The 20,593-nt window shown below is 35.9% G+C and overlaps 1 protein-coding gene across 3 annotated transcripts in view; it reads right to left on the bottom strand.

Annotated features, from left to right (window-relative positions):
• Positions 1-15,226: 15,226 nt before the first annotated feature.
• Positions 15,227-20,593, bottom strand: part of ralyl (RALY RNA binding protein like) — a 116,194-nt gene continuing 110,827 nt past the window's right edge. For all 3 annotated transcript variants that reach the window (XM_023326747.1, XM_023326746.1, XM_014471267.2), the window contains 2 exons: positions 19,805-19,843; positions 15,227-16,383 (listed from right to left, as the gene is read on the bottom strand). In XM_023326747.1, coding sequence (XP_023182515.1) covers positions 19,811-19,843 — 33 coding nt within the window. In that variant the 3' untranslated portion in view covers positions 15,227-16,383; positions 19,805-19,810. The remainder of the gene's footprint in view (positions 16,384-19,804; positions 19,844-20,593) is intronic.

Here is a 20,593-nt window from a genome sequence, read left to right as displayed (position 1 = left end):
AATAAATGACCAAAATTGCATTTTAGGAAAAGCCACTGGATGTTTTAGGTCTCTGTTACTAATAACTTAAATTAAAAGCAAAGGTATGCATGGATACCTTTTATTCCACATTGAATTTTATATTTTAATTGTATATTTTCTGAATTTTACCTCAACATCAGCTGCATAAACTAGCAAACCAGATCTAGGCTATTCAGGAACTGTGATGAAGGACCAAATTATTCAGAGGGGCGCAAATGGGCCCCAGGCCAAACTTTGGACACCCCTGCTTTAAATCTAAATAATTTTCTTCTGGTCATGCCCCCAACTCAACGTTTACACTCACTTGTGAAAATTGTTGCAAAGTTTCTGAGATTAATCGCAAAATATCAGAGATTTTTCTAGCAATTTTTTGACTTTTAAAACTCAAAAATTTTCTAGAAAAAGGAAATTTCCTTGCTTTTTTTCGTGAACATTTTTGAGATTAATCTCAAATTATCTGAGTTTTTTATAGCAATGTTTTGATTCTTAAACTTAAAAAATCTGTGTTTTCTACAGATTAATCTCAGGATTTATTATTATTAATTATTATTATTATTATTATTATTATTATTAGTTCTAAAGGGCCAGAAATTTCCTTGCTTTTTTTATGGAAAATTTCTGAGATTAATCTCAAATTATTTTATTTTTTTCTAGCAAATTTCTGAAGTTTAAAGCTCAGTCACAATTTCCACCTCTTTATCGATTAATTTTCTTTTTAAAACGTAAGAGCCAACAGGACACTCAGTCGATTCCACAGCTCCACCCAGCTTTGGTTTACTGGTGAACACCAAGGGAATGCGTCTCTGCTGAGCCTCCCAGTGCTCCCAGCGTCTGCAGGAGGAACCTTCTGCTGCCGCTCAGATTCACCCTCTCAGAGGAGGACGCATCGATGTGTGCACACATAAACAAACTGTGTTTTCAGCCTAAGTAATGAACTGTGCAAAAACCCATCTGTGTTCCATTTTCAGTTCCTAACATCTGCATCAACATTAATGAGCCCACAGACATATTGGTGTGCAACATAGTCTGCTTTGTAGCATATATTTCCTTCACACTTTTCTTCCTGGTTATCAAAAATAACAAAAAAACTGGATTTGGGAAAATGCAGTAGCTTTATGAACAAGAGAACATTTAGAAACCATTTGAAAAGCCAATGAACTCATTAGTTCTGAAGCCATAAATGTGTTTTGAATAGCCACTATCATTAACAGGGAAAACTGCCCAAAGGGATCATGTTTTAGGAAACACAGATAAAAATTATTTTCATCTCGTTTTTATTATTTGAAGCTGCATTGGGACATTTAAAATCAGTAATAAATTCTTGTAGTTAAACTTTAATTATGATGGTGGAAACAAGACTAAGAATTTTCAACCTTAGTAACCTTAACTTTGGCAGAAACTGTTTTGAAAAAGCTTTAATTAATGTTTTTTATTTTCTTTCCAAAGAGTCTCACGTTCTTGCAATCTTTTAAGGTGATTATGATCAATCTTCTCTCTTCCTGAAGGTCTCAAAGTTTTTCTTTACCCTTTAGCGCTAACCTTACATGATCTTGAACTCAATAGACTGAATATAAATGAATTAAACTGAAATAATACTATTTCAATGTGAATAATAATACTAAAAAAAAAAATCTAATTGACCCACTAAATTAAAGATAAAAAGGTAGATTTTAACTTCAAGAATAAGGACATGGCTTTTTCCTTGCACCAAATATGTGCAAATCAGAGTTTGTCTAAATCTCAGACTGGATTCAAAGGCAGATTTTCCCATTCAATGAAGCTAAGAAGTAAACATTTATTTTTATTAATGTAGACGTTATGGATGCTGGTCGAGTATTTATGGAGATGTGAACAAAAAGAAACAAAGATGAAAAGTTACATTTGACTGACAGGAAAGTTTTTTTAGTTGTTAAAACAAAAGTGAAAACAAGGTTTAATTCTAATGCATAAAATGTTATTCATACCAAAAGAAATTAAATGTCACTCATATACAAGTTGTTAATGAAAGGGTCTCCTGTAGCAGTCAGTGTTACAGCAAATCTAGAGAAGCCTCTGATCAGAGACAACAGTATGCTCAGGATTCTCAGCAATATTCTTAATTTTATGACAAATTCCTATTTGCACAATTATCCGATAATTTTCCATAAACAAAATCACTGATCAGTCTTCAATAATAATTGATGAAGGAGCAAATTCAGAAACTAGATACCTACAGTTGGCAGCAAAGAAACTTCCTCCAAATAAAAATAAAAGCCAGTCTGTTGGAGTCTGATCACAATAAGCTATATAAGTCGTTAACTGAGTTAATATCTGTGTCTCAGTTTGCCTGCTGCAGCTTGTAAAGCAGCATTGTGTTGTTTTGTGAAGCGCTAACTCTCCCAGAGTTATTTTGCTTTGGCACCTCAGGGCCACCATGCCTCACAGGCGGATGTTTTGGAGGTAATGGGGAAAAAAGACTTCACAGAGTTTCAGAATGAGTGTGAAGGCGTAGAAATTAATCAAGGCAATGCAGCAGGAGCCACAGCGCCGAGGACATGAGAAGACTAAAGAAAAATGCTCGTCTGGCTGGTAATAACCAGGAATTTATGGTATTTAATGAAAGAAATATATGAGGGCGTTCATAACTCCTAATACAGTCGTGGGAAAATTAAGTGAAACCTGTGATTTAATAATGTGCAGCATTGTTTAGCTGCAATAACCTGAAGAAATGATTTTCTCTATAACTTTACCACTCTCTCATATCACTGTGGAGGAGTTGGCCTTCAGTTTATTGAGGTTTGCAGAGATTTTTGTTTTCTCTGCAGCTCTCTTACGGTCCCACAACAGCAGCTCAGTTTGGACTTTGACAGTTTCATTGCAAACTGTTAATTCTTCTGTTTTTCGGCCTCGTTGTTGTGGATTTGCAGCTTTGTTTGGTATCAGTTGAGCCGTTTGGGCCGAGATTGGTCTGTCGGACAGACGGCCTCACATTGGACTCTGGACTACTGTAGTATACAGAGGAGAGAGATTACGTTAACTCAGTGACTCCAAGGAACTCAGGTCTATGGTTGTAAAGTTACACAGTAGAAAATTAACAGCAAATATTTGGTTTATTGTGAGTGTTAATTTTTCAAAGTCATAATTTTGCATAATACGCCTCATTTAAAGTAGCGAAACAACTTTACATCTTCTCAAACGGAGATCATCACATTATAGATTTGTGTCAGCTGCTTTTTAAATGAGCTTTTCCATTCTGTGCTCTGCAGAGTTGGAAGATGAAAATAAACACCTATTTTAATGCTGGAAGAAGTTTGAGCTGCATGTTAGAATTAGAAAGCTAATTAGAGAATTTAACCAGGTGTACTTGCATCTACTCTGGTTTAATTGTGTCTCATTTACAAATTAAGTTGTTCTACCAAAGCAGAAGAAGCAGATCGACTCAGACAGCTTCACACGGATAGCTAAATTACATCCAGACTATTTTCCCAGGCCTTCCTCTGGCGCTGGAGGCCATCTTCAGGATTCCTCCTTCCTCGCTGGATTCTCCATCGATCCCCCGTCACAAAGCCCCCACATCACCCTGAGCATCTGTTTTGGAGAATCAAATTATGCATGGAGATATAATTCAAAAACCTGTGTCCCCCCCTCAGCATAACTCATAATTTATTGATGCTTTAGAGCCGACATTAATATTCACACTATGAATAAAACTAATCTAACACGGTTTATGATTGGTAGCCATTCTGATGTCTTCATTATCTGCCCAGCGGTTTGCAGGGAGGTTAATCTGACTCTCAGACATGTGGTGTTTGTACAGTATGGGCTCCTCTTGTTATGCCTAACCTTTTAAAAGGTTGCAGCATTTCATCTGACATTTTAGAAACGGCTCATTTGCTTTTGCCGGCACAAAATAAGAGAAAGAAGACGTTTGGGTTTTAGCTTAAAACCTGCAGGGAAATGTTTTTTCTACTGGTTGAAATTAAATTTTACTGCCTGATCTAGTAGTTATTGTAGAAACTATTTTAGATTTGGAGTAGTTCTGATTTGTTCTTTTTATTCTTGATGTTCTTAGTTGAAGCGTTGCACGTCTGGTTTTTGATGCTGTGCAGCTAGAAGAGATTTTACTTTTACTCTTTTACTTTTCGGACGGTTGCGATGATGCGTAACCTCGGAAACAAGGTGTTGCTTTTACAACTGAGAGGAGCTGATTCACGGAGAAGGAGGAGTTGCAACATTTTACTTTCATTTAGGATAAATAGGTGTTTTCAATTGAATTTAAACTAACATCAATATATTTTTAACTTTGCCTATACCTTAACTTTACGTCAAACCCAGTCTTCAGTTTATATTATCAGGATTTCATCTGATAGACCAGCAAAACCAAAAGATAACTAATATTTCTGTCTTTATATGTGTCAGACATGTAGTTACATGCCTGTACTTACTTACAGTTGTAATTGCAGCAAAATAGTTCTATAAAATATATTTAAAGTATATTTCATGATTTTATTTCTAAAAAATCATTCAAAGCCATTTATTTTTCTTCCATTCCACAAATATATGCAATTTTGCATCAGTCTGCTATATAAAATCTCAATAAAGCACATTGATGTTTGTGGTTTTAATGTGCAGAAATATGAAAAGATTCATTTGCACTGCAAAAATGCAAAATCTTACCAAGTAATTTTGTTTAGTTTCAAGTACAGATATCTCAGTAAACTTGAAATAAGACAGAACTAACTCATAAGTGACTTATCATCAATTAATAGAAGCTTGTTGTAACTCAATAATTCCTTCATAATGATGAAAAAATACTGGTTATTTAACTTAAAACCTGACATTTTTCCCATGTTGTAATTTAAAGTAATCTACCAGTAGAACTAGTACTTTTTAAAAATTAACATTCAAGAATTATTTACTTAAAACAAGCTCCTATATCTTGATGAAAAGTTACCTGTAACCTTTTATAACTAGAAACTGGACAGAAATATGTAACAAGATTTTGTGCTTTTGCAGTGCGATGCAAATACTGTGGAAAAAAAGGATCAGGATTCCTAAACCAAATTATTTCTATGATAAGACTTTGTGAGTCATGTTGCAGTTAAAACAGAGAAAACACATAAAATAATGATAGGAGTGACATTGCTGACGAGTATCATGAGAAAAAATGCATTTTAATTATAGATCAGATGTGAAGTGGGAGTAAAAGCAGCTTCGGCTGCAGTTTCACATTAATTATCAACAAACTTAGAAAGCTTCAAACACTTTAGAAAACTTCCATCAGTGAGTCCAAGCAAGGAAAAGTTCACAGAAGAATACAATTCTCATTCTTTTACAAAACAAACATGTGAAAAATTAGATTTATTAAGTTAAATTGGAGCAGAAAGGCGTAAGTGCTCTGAAATTCAGAGGCACATTTTAGGAAATCAATTCCTTTTATTCAAACCAGTAAAAGCCACAGATGAGAACTGCTTTGGAGAGAAAAAAGCAATCAAAGAAACCGTTCATCTCTCGCTGGGCTGCATAAGAGAGGTTTTCCTTTTCTTTTTCCTGTTACCTGAAGCCTTCTCCTTCTCTGCTCTGCCAGAGCGCATCAAGACCTTCAAAACAAGGGAATGGAGTAACAGTGCCGGTCTGTATCCCATTACTTTTCCAACTTGTGGCTAAAAAATTCACCAAACGGTGTGGAGACCGGCACTACACCGAGTAAAACAAGCTCCTTCAAGAGGTTAAATCGGAATGTTCTTAAAGGGCCGGTTGTCCCAGAATGTATTGATAAACCCATTAAACTGTTAAAATATCAATAAATAGCTGTTTGTTTCAGAATTCAATTAGTTTCTTAAAATTAAATAATATTGTTTTTGTTTATGTGTTTTTTCTTTTGCAATCAAAGTCACAGGTTTTGTGATGCTAATTTAGAAATATTTGTAAGGAATTTTTATAACGTGTTCTAATGTATGCTGTTACATTAGAACTGCGTACATGAATAAAAATAACATTTTATTAATTGCTTATTGCTCATGGACTATAACTTGACATCGGCTGAGGCAGTGGTCACTTAAACTCTATGTTTTTGGCCAGTTTTGAGAAAAATTTGCAGTAATAAATAGAGAAAATGTGGGAATCTGTAGATTTTGTGTGAACTTTGAGTGAGTTTTGCAGATTTGTTGAAAAACTGGAGGGACTTATTCATGCAATTTTAATCTAGAGGGCCACATAAAAAGCTAAGGCGGGCCACATTTGGCCCCCAGGCCTTGAGTTTGACTCATGTGTCCTATGTCTTGCTGAAAAGTTAGTTTTGTCTTACTAAGATATTTACAGTAGAAACTAGACAAAACTACTTGGTAAGATTTTGTGTTTTTGCAGTGCACTGATAATGTGCACCCCGCCAGGCGGACACACACACACACCTCCCATAACCTTGGTCCGCCACAGCGTGCCTGGAATCAATCAGCATTGAGATATGGCCGCCGTCATGGCTGTGGCCAATTTTGGCATGCAAGGTTCCCCTTAATAGACAAAGAGATGAAGATCAATAGTCAATTTGGCCTTGGAATGAGGCTCCAAGGGATCAGGCAAAATTCATCTCTCAAAACTCTATTTTCTCCTTTTTTTATCCTGGAGAAGTTGTAAAAAACAATGATGACTATTCAGAAATTGTACAGTAAAAAGGAGAACTGTTATACAACTAACATTGGTGCCTAAAACATTTGGAAACATTAAAGAAAATCTTTTCTTCTTGACCTTCTGACATTGTTTTTTTTTTTATGAGGTATTGTACTTTGAAATGCCTTGCTGTAAATTATTGTTCAAAAAAAAAATTTTTTTTTCAAAACTGGTGTGTTTTCATTAAGAGAATTCACTTTTGTAATTTCAATTTCCTTAACTTCATAGTTAATGGAAACACAGTTAATGTGAAACATATTTTTGACAATTAGTACCGTCACGATATAAAATTTTGCTGGACGATAAGTTGTTCCAGAAGTTACTGTGATAAGCAATAATATTGTTGTTTTAAGTAATACTATAAATTCTAATCAACATTTAACACATGAATTGGAAGACATTTTAAATACTCAAAATAAATAAGCAATACAACAGAAACAACAAATAAATGAGTCATGAAGTTTCTGTAAACAAAATTACTCTTAGACCAATTTGGGTAGAAAGAGAAAGAGAAAAAAAACAACAATAAATCATAAATCACTGGTTTATTGTTATTTGCGACAAGCTTACTGACAATTACCGTATTTTCAGGACTATAGAGCGCACCTCACTATAAGCCCCACCCACAAAATAAAAAACAAACAAACTGGAAGCCTACATATATAAGCTGCACCGGGCTATAAGCCGCTGGTATCTCCACCGCTCTGTTTTCCACAAGGACGCAGCGGAGGGCATTGTTCTAAATGAAAATCAGCCCTTTCTTCTTTGATTTCCAATTTTGACTTCCAATGATTCGCTTCCTGCTAAAGAGCCCCCTGGTGGTTGAAGAAAAATCCACAGAAAAGCCGCACCGGGCTACAAGCCGCATGGTTCAAAGCGGAAAAAAGTAGAGTCAAAAAATATGGTAGATTTAAATAAGCTTGATCATCTTTAAACTGGGTTCCTCTGGAAATATTTCAAGAGAGAATAAAACCAGTCACAAAACTCATTAGTGATATTATTTCCAGCCTGATTCAGAATCGGTCTACATTCGCCGTTTTGAAGCTGAAGTAGGTGAAGCTGCTTATGCTTATGCTGGGTTATTATAGGTAGGCGTTGGAGGCATTCTTGACATGACTGTAAATCTGTCCCTGATCCCCGTCGACCTCTCCACAGAACAAAGGAAGTGATTCAATAAGGACGCGACACCTCGAGGCATGCAGGCAAACCATGCAGCTTCAGAAGAGATCAGTCATTATGCCTCCTCTCCTTTATCTCCTATCTGCCTTCCTCACTCTCCAGCCCTCTCTGTCGCTCTTCAGACAGGTATTCCTCCAGACAGCAGCAGAAAACACAGATAAATGATTCTCGTCTCCCCGATGGTCCTTGTGCTTTCAGTGTGACGGAGAACGTTTCTTTTGAATTAAAGAGTTTCATTGATCCAGAGCAATTGGTGCAATACTGAGGGGATAACTCGGCCCTCATAGCTGTATATTAAAGATCACTCCCTCATTAGCTACAGAGAGATGTGTTTTACTAAGATGGCTGACATTTCATTAGTGTTTCTTTCTTTATACATTAACTTAGCTAATTTCTCTGTAAAACATTTTGGGTTTTCAACGTGCCACAGAAATCAATCCAGTTTATTTTTATAGAGCATTTCAGCAACAAGGCAATTCTCGAAAACACAGCATTTTGTCAACTACCATCATTAAAATCATCGATACACATCAAATATGTTGGTCAATATTCCAGTTATTATGAATTAAGAGCAAATCTAAGCTGGTGGGTTTTTAGTCTTGGTTTAAAGCAGGAGTGTCAAACTAATTTTCAAAAAATCAAAATGTTCTCAAAAGGCCGGTTGTGCCAGAATGTATAGATAAAACCCATAAAGCTGTTAAAATGTCAATAAGCAGTTTTTTTGTTTCAGAACTCAATAAGGGGTTCTTAAAATCAAATAATATTTAACATCTTTTCACACTGATCAGTCCATCCGGGATTGTTTTTGTTTTTTTTTTCAATCAGAGATTTTGGGCTGCTAATTTAAAAATATTACTAACAAATTTGTGACATATTTGCACTAATGTATGACGTTAAATGTGACTTTTGAATTAAACAGTTTCAAAAGTCTGTTTAATTCTTTAATTGTAGTGCTGAGTGCAGGGCTTTAATCCTGAGTTATAGTGCAGGATTGATACGGCTTGGATTTGCCATATCAACCCTAACCTTAACTAAAATAAGGCTGAGGCAGCAGCCATTTAAAGCCAGCAGTTTTCTGAAAGTTTGTTCCAGATTGTGGTGCACAGAAGCTGAAAGCTGCTTTTCCATGTTTGGTTCTGGTTCTGGTCTGCTCTGCATCCCCAGAAGGCAACAGCCGATCTTTAAAGTATTGTGGTGCTAAGCCGTTCAGTGATTTATAAACTAACAACAGTATTTTAAAGTCTATTCTCTGAGCTGCAGGGAGTCAGTGAAGGACTTTAGAACTGGGTGATGTGCTCTATCTTCCTGGTTTTAGTCAGAACGTCAGCAGCAGCGTTCCGTACCAGCTGCAGCTGGAGGATGGATTTCTTTTAGTCAGACCTGTGAAAACACTGTAATCAATGCGACTAAAGATAAATGCTTGGATGAGTTTCTCTAGATCTGGCTGAGACATTAGTCTTTTAATCCTGGAAATGTTCATCAGGTGATGGAAGGCCGACTTTGTAACTGTCTTTAAGTGCCTCTGAAGGTAAATAGCCATTTAAAGCTGCAAAAATGATAGATTGCAGTGAAACAATGTTTACCTTTGTTTAGATTTTTTCTTTTTCATTTGACATAATCTGTCATATTTTATTTATTACACCAAAAACCTGTTAGAAACAATGACAGGAAGCCACTAAACTTTGCATGGTGGTCAGTTTCTGCTGTTAAGATCAACAAGTTTTACCTTTTTGAGTCCTGCTGTCTGAAAAAAACTCCAAATCCCAACGTCATCCATCAAACGATGGTCTTCTCATGACTTGCATTTAGCAGAATTAACCATTACAATTCAGCCTGCTCTCCACTCTACCTTTGACATTCATCACTGTGTCGCGTTTTCAATTTCGAACCACATCATGATCGATTCCGTCTGTAAAACCCGGATGACTTTTCCATCCCAGGCCAGGGGAACTGATTGATCGCCTTTGCAACTGAATCAATGCGATATCATCTGGCAATAAAACAATTTGGGAAGATGTAGTGTGGCATTTAGATGCTTTCATGTCTGGTCATATTAAGGGGAAGAAAAATTGAAACTATTATTAAGCTTTTGAGCCATTAAAAAATATCTGAAATGACAAAATGGGTTTCTGAGAGAGAGTTCATGGTGGGTTAGGTTAGTGTGTTGCTCCTCCAGTTGAACCTGGTGACTTTGCAACGTGTGATCCATCATTGTTATCAATTTCATTAAAGCCTCGAAATGCGAGTAAATTAATTTGTTTATTAAATGAAACCTTGAAAGTATGCGCATCATGCAGCCCCCCCTAAGCTAATATAATATAAATGTTAATTACTTTTTGTGCGGTGAGCTGGAGAAACAAATGTTTACAATACAACAAATGCTCTCCAGCTTTGAATGCCAGCATGGAAAAGGTCGCAGGTTGTTTCCCGACATACACTTGCTTAGCTTGAACAGAAAAAAACATATTTACAGACGATGATCTACCGCATAAATCTTTATTAAACATCTTGGTGAGCGTTGCTCTAAATTATGTTTACTTTCCATCACTGTATTCCATGCAATTTGAAAATGCAAATGCTTTTGCAGTCTCACAGCTTGAGAGTGAACCGATCGCATAACGTGGTTCCCAAATGGAAATTAGATTTAGTGAAGTGAGTTAATAAACTCCTATAAACATGTAGTTTTTACCATAGAGCCATTTTCTTTATGCATGTCCAAGATGATATCATCAGGGACGGCAAAAATTACTTCTGTAATGGTGTACCACAGAAATCCAGCCATAATTCATGCTTATAAATCATGCTATGATTATTTTCCATTTATGCTCCGTTCCAGTTGTACTGGGAACTGGGAAATTCAGACTTCCCAGTCAAAAAAATCAACTCCAACACTCTCTGAAGTCAGATTTCCTGCTAGGAAACTGGGAGCAACTCCAACTAACCCCCAGTTAGGACTTTGTGTTTCAACAGCGGAAACATGTTTATTTTTCAAGTCACACATGTAAGAGTGTCTTAAATCAACGTTACATGTTCACTGCAAAAACACAAACTCTATTTTTGGTCTAGTTTCTACTGCAAATACCTTATTACACTTGAAATAATACAAAAATAACGTATAATCAATTTCAGCAAGATAAAGGAGTTTGTTTTAAGGAAAAGTGTCATTAATATAGATAGAAACAGAACTAGTTCGGCTGAGATTCCGCGATGTCATGTCGTGGGAAAAAAAAATATTTCCAAGCACTGTTCAGGTAAAATCACTCAATCAGGTTTATTCATATATTGTACACAACTCAGTCATCCGGGAGGGACTCAGAGTAGAGCCGCTGCTCCTTCACATCGAGAGGAGCCAGTTGAGGCTCGGGCATCTGGTCAGGATGCCTCCTGGACGCCTCCCTGGTGAGGTGTTCCGGGCACGTCCCACCGGGAGGAGGCCCCGGGGAAGACCCAGGACACGCTGGAGGGACTATGTCTCTCGGCTGGCCTGGGAACGCCTCGGGATTCCCCCGGAGGAGCTAGAAGAAGTGGCTGGGGAGAGGGAAGTCTGGGCCTCCCTTCTGAAGCTGCTACCCCCGCGACCCGACCCCGGATAAGCGGAAGAAGATGGATGGATGGATGGATGGATGGATGGATGGATGTACACAACACAGAGAGCTTGTAGGACAATCAATAATGAAGCAAGTCTGGATGAAAAGCTCTGCCAGGCAGAGACAACATGAGTTTTATACAAAGAGATAAAGGATCCAAAGCCTGGGAAACAGACTGGTTCCCATGCAGCTGTGAAAAACAACGTCCAACCTTGTACATGTAACCCAAATAGCTTTAACTTGGTGGGAATATACAGGAACTTAGAATAAACATATAGCAATACACCTAGCAGGTGTGACCTTATTGTAATTTTCCCACATCAGTCATTAAAACTTTAAACATTAAAAATCATCGTCCTCCATCTTTTTCGGAAGTAGTCACATCTGGTTGTTCATCACAACTTGTGTGACGTGAAAATGTTTTTGCAGATTTGCAAAATACATTAATTTTGATTAGGGATGCACTGATTTATAAATCCCGATTTCCTTAATTATAAGAGATCGGCGGATTTTTACATGTGAAGCCGATCTCATCCACGGATCTTATCTACTACAGTAAAGATCTAAAAATCCTCTTCTGCTCCACCATGAGACAGGTTTGACTAACAGACCGGCCCACACATTTACAGTTAACAATAGCCTCACCTCTGTTGCCGGTTCAGCAACTTCCTTGCTATATTGAGCAATATTTTAGACAAAAGAAAATGGTATGGGCCAAAATTGGAATCGGCAGGTCAGGCTTTTGAATCGGCGATCGGCCAGAAAACTGCCATTGGTGCACCTCTAGTTTTGATTCAACCGAAAAACCACCTCATCGTAGCGCAACGCCGATTTAAATTAAAAAAAATTAGTTTTTTCAAAATTGACGTGTTTGCATTAAGCAAATTTATTCATGTAATTTCAATTTGTACAATTATATAATCAGTGGAAACACAACTGCTATTAAAAATCCTTAAATTGGTAAAAAAAAAAAGACTCAACTTTACTGTAAAAACAAGTAAATATTTAGTTTCAGCTCTGAAATTCTAATTCTTAACCATAAAATTTACTGTTGTGTGACAAAAAATGCAAAACTACACAAACTTAACACAACTTTGAATAACAAAACCACATTTTTGTTCAGTAGTAAGGAGGTAGATTGATTTCCTTGGACTGCTGCTCCACATTAATCAAAAACGGCTGAACAAACCTATAAATGGTGCAAATCCCCTGTTTCATTTTCACTAAATAGTCGCTAACAGAGTGTCTTACTTCTTTTACCTCAGAGTTTCCAGTCTTAACTATAGATGAAGAAACTGCAGCGCTTTAATAAGAAGTGAAGAGTTTCTCGTGTAGGTTAAACAGCTGTGCCCAGTCATGCTAAGCGCTGTGGATTTTATTCAGCTGGCTAATTACTTGTGGCACTGAAGTTGGCCCTTGTTAACCTTTAACCATTACCTTTTACTCAGGATAATTGGAGTGCTTTAAATCAACCATCTGTTGCTGACAGTTCACCTTTGCAGAGTGTGACAAGTCTAGAAAAAACTAGAAAGTCCTTTACCATCTATCTGAAAACACATTTATGAGATGGACATCTGTAAGTCTGTTCATCTCACTTTTTTTTTAAAATTTCATGTTGGAAAACTAAACTCTTTAAAGGGGAGGTTTAAGCATAAAAATACTTAATTATTTAAGTGGTAATTTCAGTAAAAGTCCCCTTGAAATTCGTGATTTTTCTTGGTATGGTTATGGCAACACAGTAAACAAACAACATCCTGCAGAAGCTTTAAAATCTTCAAAAAACATCATTTATATTCAGCCATTAAAATTACATTAGGAAAACATTAGGAAGCAAATGGATTTGGTTTGCCATGTAGCATATTTTAAAGACGTAACTTTATCATTTTCAGCCAGAAGCCATAAACTTAAACTCATTTTATTAATTTTTTAACAGTGTGACAGTTTTTTTTGTTGCATAATTTCAGGGTTTTATTATTATAATTTCAAAACTAATTGTTTAAAATGAAAAGGAAAATCAATGAAACCGGATAGATTTAAATACAGGACACGATAGTTTTATTCACCAATAAGAACACAAAGTTATCTACAAGGACAATGACTCCAGCAGCCTCACAACAGTTAGAGTAATAATGAAAACTGAAAATACAAAGTTACAGTAAACATGCCGTTTGATAAAAATATCTTTACAAAAAAAATGTACATTTCTATACAACAGTTGTCACTTACACGTCTCTACAAGTCCCACAATACTGGAGCGAGCCAGTTTTCAACAAACTGTCAGCACAGCGTCACTTTGCTACAAGTCGTCATCGGCTGAAATAAACATGGAAGGGATTAATTACAGCGAATGTGAACGCGTTGAGCCAGAGACGCTCCAACGTGACCCAGATAAACGATGAAAGAAACGAGTGTTTCCTTTTTTTTTATTTTTCTTTTTCTTTGTGTGATTATTTTTATTTGCAAAAGATGTGATGCATCACCGTACTGTTTAATAATAAAACAAAATAGAGAAAACATGAACCAGATCTCGCTCAATAAATGTGTCCTGATACAAAAATAGTGCTAAATATTACACTTTATCATTATTAAACAGACACTGAATGAGCTGAAGGCAGTTTCTTATTTTTTAAGCAGTTTTTTGGCAGCACTGCGAGGACTGATGGGTTAGTTTATGAAAGTGAGAGAGCTTTTCTTCACATTCTGCTTTAAAGTTTAAACATCTGCTTCTCTTAATTTATTTTAATAAAATAATGGCTACAAAGTCAAAAAATAAATTTTAATCTCACTTTAAGAAGAGAAATTTGTATTTTACTTAAGAATACAACATAATTTAATCTGTATTTCTGCTAGTTTTGATATTTTTTTTGTCTTATAGCTAATGAAAAATCTCCCCAAATAAGAAATGTATTTAATTTGTTTACAGCGGTGGTGTCCAAATTCAAAGGCCGGTATCCTGCATGATGTAGCTCTTTCTCTGGTTCAACACACCTGAATCAGATGATGCTTTAGTAGCAGAACCTCTGCAGAACTTTGACATTTGAATCAGTTGCATTGGAGTGAAAATACATCTAAAACTGACAAAACATCGGCACCTAAAACCTGAAGTTGGACACCGAAACTAAGACAGGTAGGCCACAAAATGTAGTTTATAAAGAAGCTGGGAAATTTAGCAAAAAGAAAAATTGTGGCAGAAGTGACAGGGATAAATGCGGCCTTGAGGATTTTGAAGCAAATTCTACTGTCTAAGAGAGATGATTAAATTTTTCTGCTAAAACTGACTTTTTTATTTTATTAGTTGCAAATCCTACTCAAAATCACAATCAACCTTTAAAACATCTGGAGCCACTTTTGCATTTGGTCCAGCTCAGCTAAAATTACTTAGAGCTGCATGACTGAAACAAAATGGCGTGTTTTTAATCATATCTGCACTAACACACCTGAATCAAACGACAGGAATGACCAGGCAATTGGTTATAATTCATCTTATTTAGGGTTCATTATATTAAAATGGGCTGAAGATATTTAAACGTTTTAGAACCAAGTTTTATTGTGCTGGGCTGTCAAGTTAAATCCCAATAAAACACACTGAAACTTACAATGGAGTATTGGGATCATACTAAGAAAATATAAATAAATATGGAAATAAAGTCATAAAATTGTGGGAATAAACTTGCATGAGAATAAAGTTGTAGAATTATGAGAATAAAGTCATAAAAAAGAAAGTCAAAATAATGTGAATAAAGTTGTAATGAGAATAAAGTCATAATATTATGGAAATAAAGTCGAAATAATAAGTGAATAAAGTAATAAAATTATGGAAATAAAGTCATATTATCAGAATAAACCTTCATGAGAATGAAGTCGCGATATTATAAGAAATGAAGTTGTAATATTAGAACAAAGTCATAAAAAATTAAGTCGAAATAATGTGAATAATAAGAGAATAAAGTAGAAATAATATGAATAAAGTCATAATATTATGAGATTAACGTAATAAAATTGTGGGAATAAAATTGCATGACAATAAAGTTGAAATAATATGTGAATAAAGTTGTAAGGAGAATAAAGTCGTAATATAACTATTCTCTTAACACTGCGACTTTAATCTTGTTTATTTCCATAATATTAGGACTTTTATTCTCGTAACTTATATTTTTGGATTTTCATAGTTTGGCCCTTATACACTGTTGTAGAAACTTATGACTGTAACATGAAAAAAACAACAAAAAAAAAAACCCTCGATCATTTTGAAAGCTCCTGCTTTGCTCTCGCCTGAATGAGATGCTGTGAATCAGTGCAGAATGACGGAGATGGAGCGGGAGAACAGCAGAGGTGCATGTTGGGATGCACGGGGCCGAGCGGGGCCCTGCTTCCCCACCAGGAGGTCCCTGCCAGGGCTGGCTCGCTCCGCCACAGGAAGCCCTCGCTGCTTCTGAAACTTGGCAGGAGCAGAGATGCACGGTGGAACAGCCCCACAGGGACGCTTGTGTGATAAATGGATAAAGCTGGATGGCGTTTTGCTCACAGCTATTGGCTTATGCATGAGTCCAAATCCAAAAGCAGACGGCGGCGGCGTCTCATTTATTTTCTGAACACCACTCTGCGACCGGAGATTGTCCTTACCTTCACTTATTCATTTGATGTTTGAGAAATAAAAACGCTTAAAGAAAGGAGTAGTAAGATTACAGCGCAAGCACATTTCATAAAAGCATCAACAAATATTTATAAATCTTCCTGTTTCCTTTCGTGCCGTGTGATATAAGCTGCTTTTTGAAGTAAACTCCAGGAGAAAAACGTTAAAACAGGTCTTGTGCTGCAAACATGACTTGGCATCTCCAAAACACAACTTACAGTCCCCGAATCCTCATCTTTCACAAATCCCTTTTATTCTGCCTCTCGAAGGTGATGATGAAATCTAAAACCTACAACCAGGAGAGCTCGCTTCTTTGCCCTGCAGAGGAAAAGAAGAAACACGGTGACCATTTCTCCTGCAGACCCACATGCTCACTGTTTGTTTACACGGCGTAAATCTGAGGCGGATTAGGCAGAAATGTTAAAGCTTCCCGGTTATAAATAGACTTAAAAATGCAGAAACGGTTTCCCTGGCCTGCAAGTGAAACCATCCATGCATTCTGCCCAAACTCAAGGGGGATTTTTCAGTTTTTAAATACATGTCATGCAAAGAGGCTTTCTGAAGTGAACTCTGACAACAAAAAAAAAATGGAAAGGATGTGGAAAGTACAAGTGTTATGTGATTTCTCTAGAGCTGGATAAAAGTGGGTCAAGCAGCTGCCAGAAGCAGCTCTGGGGTGAATATCATTATACTGAAGACAGAAGAAAAAAATCCAAATTTTGTTTTTAAACATTTTGCCTTAAATTTAGAGAAAGTTTAACAGGAATAAAGGAGTTTAGAACAATTATCTTTTAAGAATTTAGAAATATAAAAGTTTACGTACAGAATGATTGCTGTCTCTTTAAATAATGAGTCCTTTAGACCATGAGTGTCACACAAATTTGTATTATAATATCAAGATCTTCAATGTCTTTAAGGGCCAGTTGTGCCAGTATGTATTGATAAAACCCATTAAAAAGTTATTAAAATATTAATAACTAAATTCCATAAGTACGCTGCAGGATTTCACAATTATTTTTGTGATTTTTACAAAAATCTAAATCACTGATTCTGTGGAGCCACTAGAAATATCTGAGGAAGTTTGAAATATTTGTGCTTACGTAAGACAGTAAATGTGACTTTTTGTTACTCGCCGTATCGATTACAACTTGACATCAAGTAAGACTGAGGAATGAGTGTCAAATTAAATAAATAGGTGGGAATGAAACCGAACGTTTCTCACCATTTTTGGGAAACGTTTTTTAATAAACTCTCAGTTACCCATTAGTGTGAAAAATTTAACAAAGGCAATTTTTTGCAGACCGAATTGCACTAAAATTGAATCTGTGAATTTCCACGCTTGCAAAATTGTGAAAAACTGGATGAATTGATTGACGTAATTTGGTGTCTTGAGTTTGACACACGTGCTTTAGACCCAAAACTTTTTCTTTTTTTGGGAGGACTGTTCAAAAGTAGCTTTGTTCTCTATAACAAACAAATATTTTGAGTTTTGTGAACGCTACTTGGAATTAACTGGAACAACAAATATATTGATAAATATGCGAAAAGGTGCCTCATTCTTATTGTAATGTTTAATTGAGGATGTGTGATGCTCTGGGTCTAAATCTCTTTAATAGGAACCTTTTCTCTGCCTGACTCTGAGTAGAAAACTAAAAATGGGTCCTCACTGTTTTTGTTTATAGGATACCAATAAACAATAACCCAAAATGGTTCACCAAACTTAAAATTAAGTATAAAAATGCTGCCCAATTGGTAAAAAAAAAGCAAAATTGACTAATTTTAAAGATTTGATTTGAAGATACTCCCACCGCACTAAAAGATTTAATAATTTTAAGGGTTTTTACACAACTGTATGAGGGATTGCCAAAGTATTATATGCACAGTATGACAGTCTTCTGTTTGAAAAGGAGAATTGGAGAAAATAACCAGCCAACCGATGGGGGAAAACTCTCCTGCATTATGCAGGCGAACATGAGAAGAGTGTCTGCCTTTCAACGTGACAGCGATTCAAAGCACAGAGCCACGCTGACAGCAGCCCTGGAGAATAAAAGAGGGTGAACATCCCCGTGTGTCTGCTTCAGTCCTAAATCCATGTGAGGATGTGAATCAGATGCAAATTCAACCTTTTTTTCCCTCATGAGGAGCAAATATTGACGAAGAAACTGAAGGCTCAAATTGAAGCTAAATTATTTTTTATAAACTATTAATCGAAACTAAGAAATTTCTTTTTCTTTGAGGATAATGAAGCTACAATTTGATGAAAAGGTGACGCTTTTTTCTGTGTAATGTGAAGCAGGTTGTTTGAATGCAAATATATTTATACTCTGCAAAAACTCAAAATCTTACTAAGTATTTTTGGTCTAGTTTAGTGCAAATATCTTAGTATTCTTTGAATAAGAGAAAAATTACCTACAATTAGCTCTTTAGCAAAAAATAGAGGCTTGTTTTAAGTAAATAATTCCTTAATATTGATGAAAAATTAATTATTCTATTGACAGATTATAGCAAGATTTTTTTCCCCCGTGTTGTAAACCAATTTCACTGCAAGTTATTTTTCATCAACATTAAGGAATTATTGACTTAAAACAAGCCTCTATATTTTACAGAAAAATTACTTTAACTCCTTTTTGTTTTGGGCCAAATCAACATCATAAATGCTCTTAAAGGGCAGGTTGTGCCAGAATGTATTGATAAAACCCATTCACCAACTGTTAAAATATCAATGAATTCTTAAAAATAAACAATATTGAACATTTTTTCAGTCTCGCCACAATTTTACAATTGTTTTGTGACTTTTTGGTATAAATATCAAAGTGTTTGTGGTACTAATTTGGAAATATTTGCACTTATTTACGTTGGTAAATGCGACTTTTTATTATTCGCTATGTAGATTATTGACAATAATCTGACATTAATTAAGGCTGAGGCAGCTGTTTAGTACAAGTGGGAAAGTTTTGACAATTTTCGAGAAATATCTGTAATAAACTCCCAATTATGCATTAATGTGAAAAAGTGCGGGATTTGTTGATTTTGCATCAATTTCCACAATAATTCGTAAGAAACTAGAGGGACTGATTGATTTAATGTGGCAACAGATAAAAACTCCATTGATTTGATTGATAAAATAATATTTAAGCACACTTAGTGTTTAGTCTGAAAAATGATCTCTTAGTCTAGAATTTAGAGGGCCACATAAAAAGCTGTGACGGGCCGTATTTGGCACACGGGCCTCGAGTTTGACACATGTGCTCTGTTGCATATATAAATTGCATTGAATAAAATCCACTGAATGTTTTGAATGTGACAAAATGAAAAGGTTTGAGTGTTTCAAAGTAGCATATCTTTGATTTGTGAAGCACAGCCGTGATGTCGGTGCTGGATCATTATCCACACCATGCAGGCCATGATACTCTTTACTTTAGGCCAACCATTCACACTCCCCTGCCTCACAATTCAATTATATGAATGTTGTTTATCGGCTGTTCTGCCCCATTGAAATGCCATTAATGCTCCCTCTGCTGAACTCCATATTAACTGCCCTTCTGCAAAGCCGGTTCTTTAAATGTCATGGAGCTTATGACTACTGAGATGATTAACGAATGTTTAGAAATGCTCCACACACAGTTCAGTGGCTGCGTTTTAATCAGGTCTGGATGTAAGTCTTTTTAACGAGGAGTTTTGTTGAACAACCGCACGCTGTAATGGTCACAATGCAGACTTTTAAGTCCAGAGCTCTTACCTTATCTCAGTTGTCGATGTCCGATACGTGGTTCTCTATCTGAAAGGCAAAACATGCAGAGAAAGGGTCTGAACTCACTGGTTGTACTTTCAGTTTCTCTAAAGGCCACGGCTGATATAAGCTCAACTGGAGCAGCCACTTACAAAGCAGTCTTTGTGATACATTATCATAAATTGTAATCAAGAAACCTTCTGGGAGCAAAATTGCTTTAATATGTTGCTGAAAAATAATCTCCAACAGGAAGGTAGGGGAAGCTTTCATGAAGAAACGCACCGTTTTGTTTACTGATTTATAAAAAAAAGCCATTTTAGCACTCTGATTACACAGATATAAACCAAAGATTTACCCTTTGAACAACAACAAAAAAATCCCATTTTACATTTTTTAATAGTTCCACAATGTATCTCACATGAGCTTATCCTAAACGATACAGCATAGATGAGTGAATCTGAACCATAAGACGCATGAAAATCAAAGGGCTTAAAGTCTAACAACTGAAACCGTGTGCATTTGATCAACAACATTAAAATCGTGAAAATGCTTCTCAAATGTTGCCTCAACGTCTGATACCAGAAAATAAATACTCAGAACGAGCTCTGAGAAAATTTATATATAGTATATATATATATATAAATCACTAATATATATATATATTGGCCTGGATATGACATGAAAAAAATGAAGATGCTGGGATATTGCATTTGGTGCATTGTGTGAGAGAATCTACAAATATCAGATGTATAAAGAGCAATAAGAAAACGCTGATGGTGAGATTATTCCAGAACCAAA

This window comes from Xiphophorus maculatus, chromosome 21, assembly GCF_002775205.1.
Source record: "Xiphophorus maculatus strain JP 163 A chromosome 21, X_maculatus-5.0-male, whole genome shotgun sequence".
NCBI lineage: Eukaryota > Metazoa > Chordata > Actinopteri > Cyprinodontiformes > Poeciliidae > Xiphophorus > Xiphophorus maculatus.
Note: the sequence above shows the minus strand (reverse complement) of the source record. Positions and strands in the feature narration are given on the sequence as shown.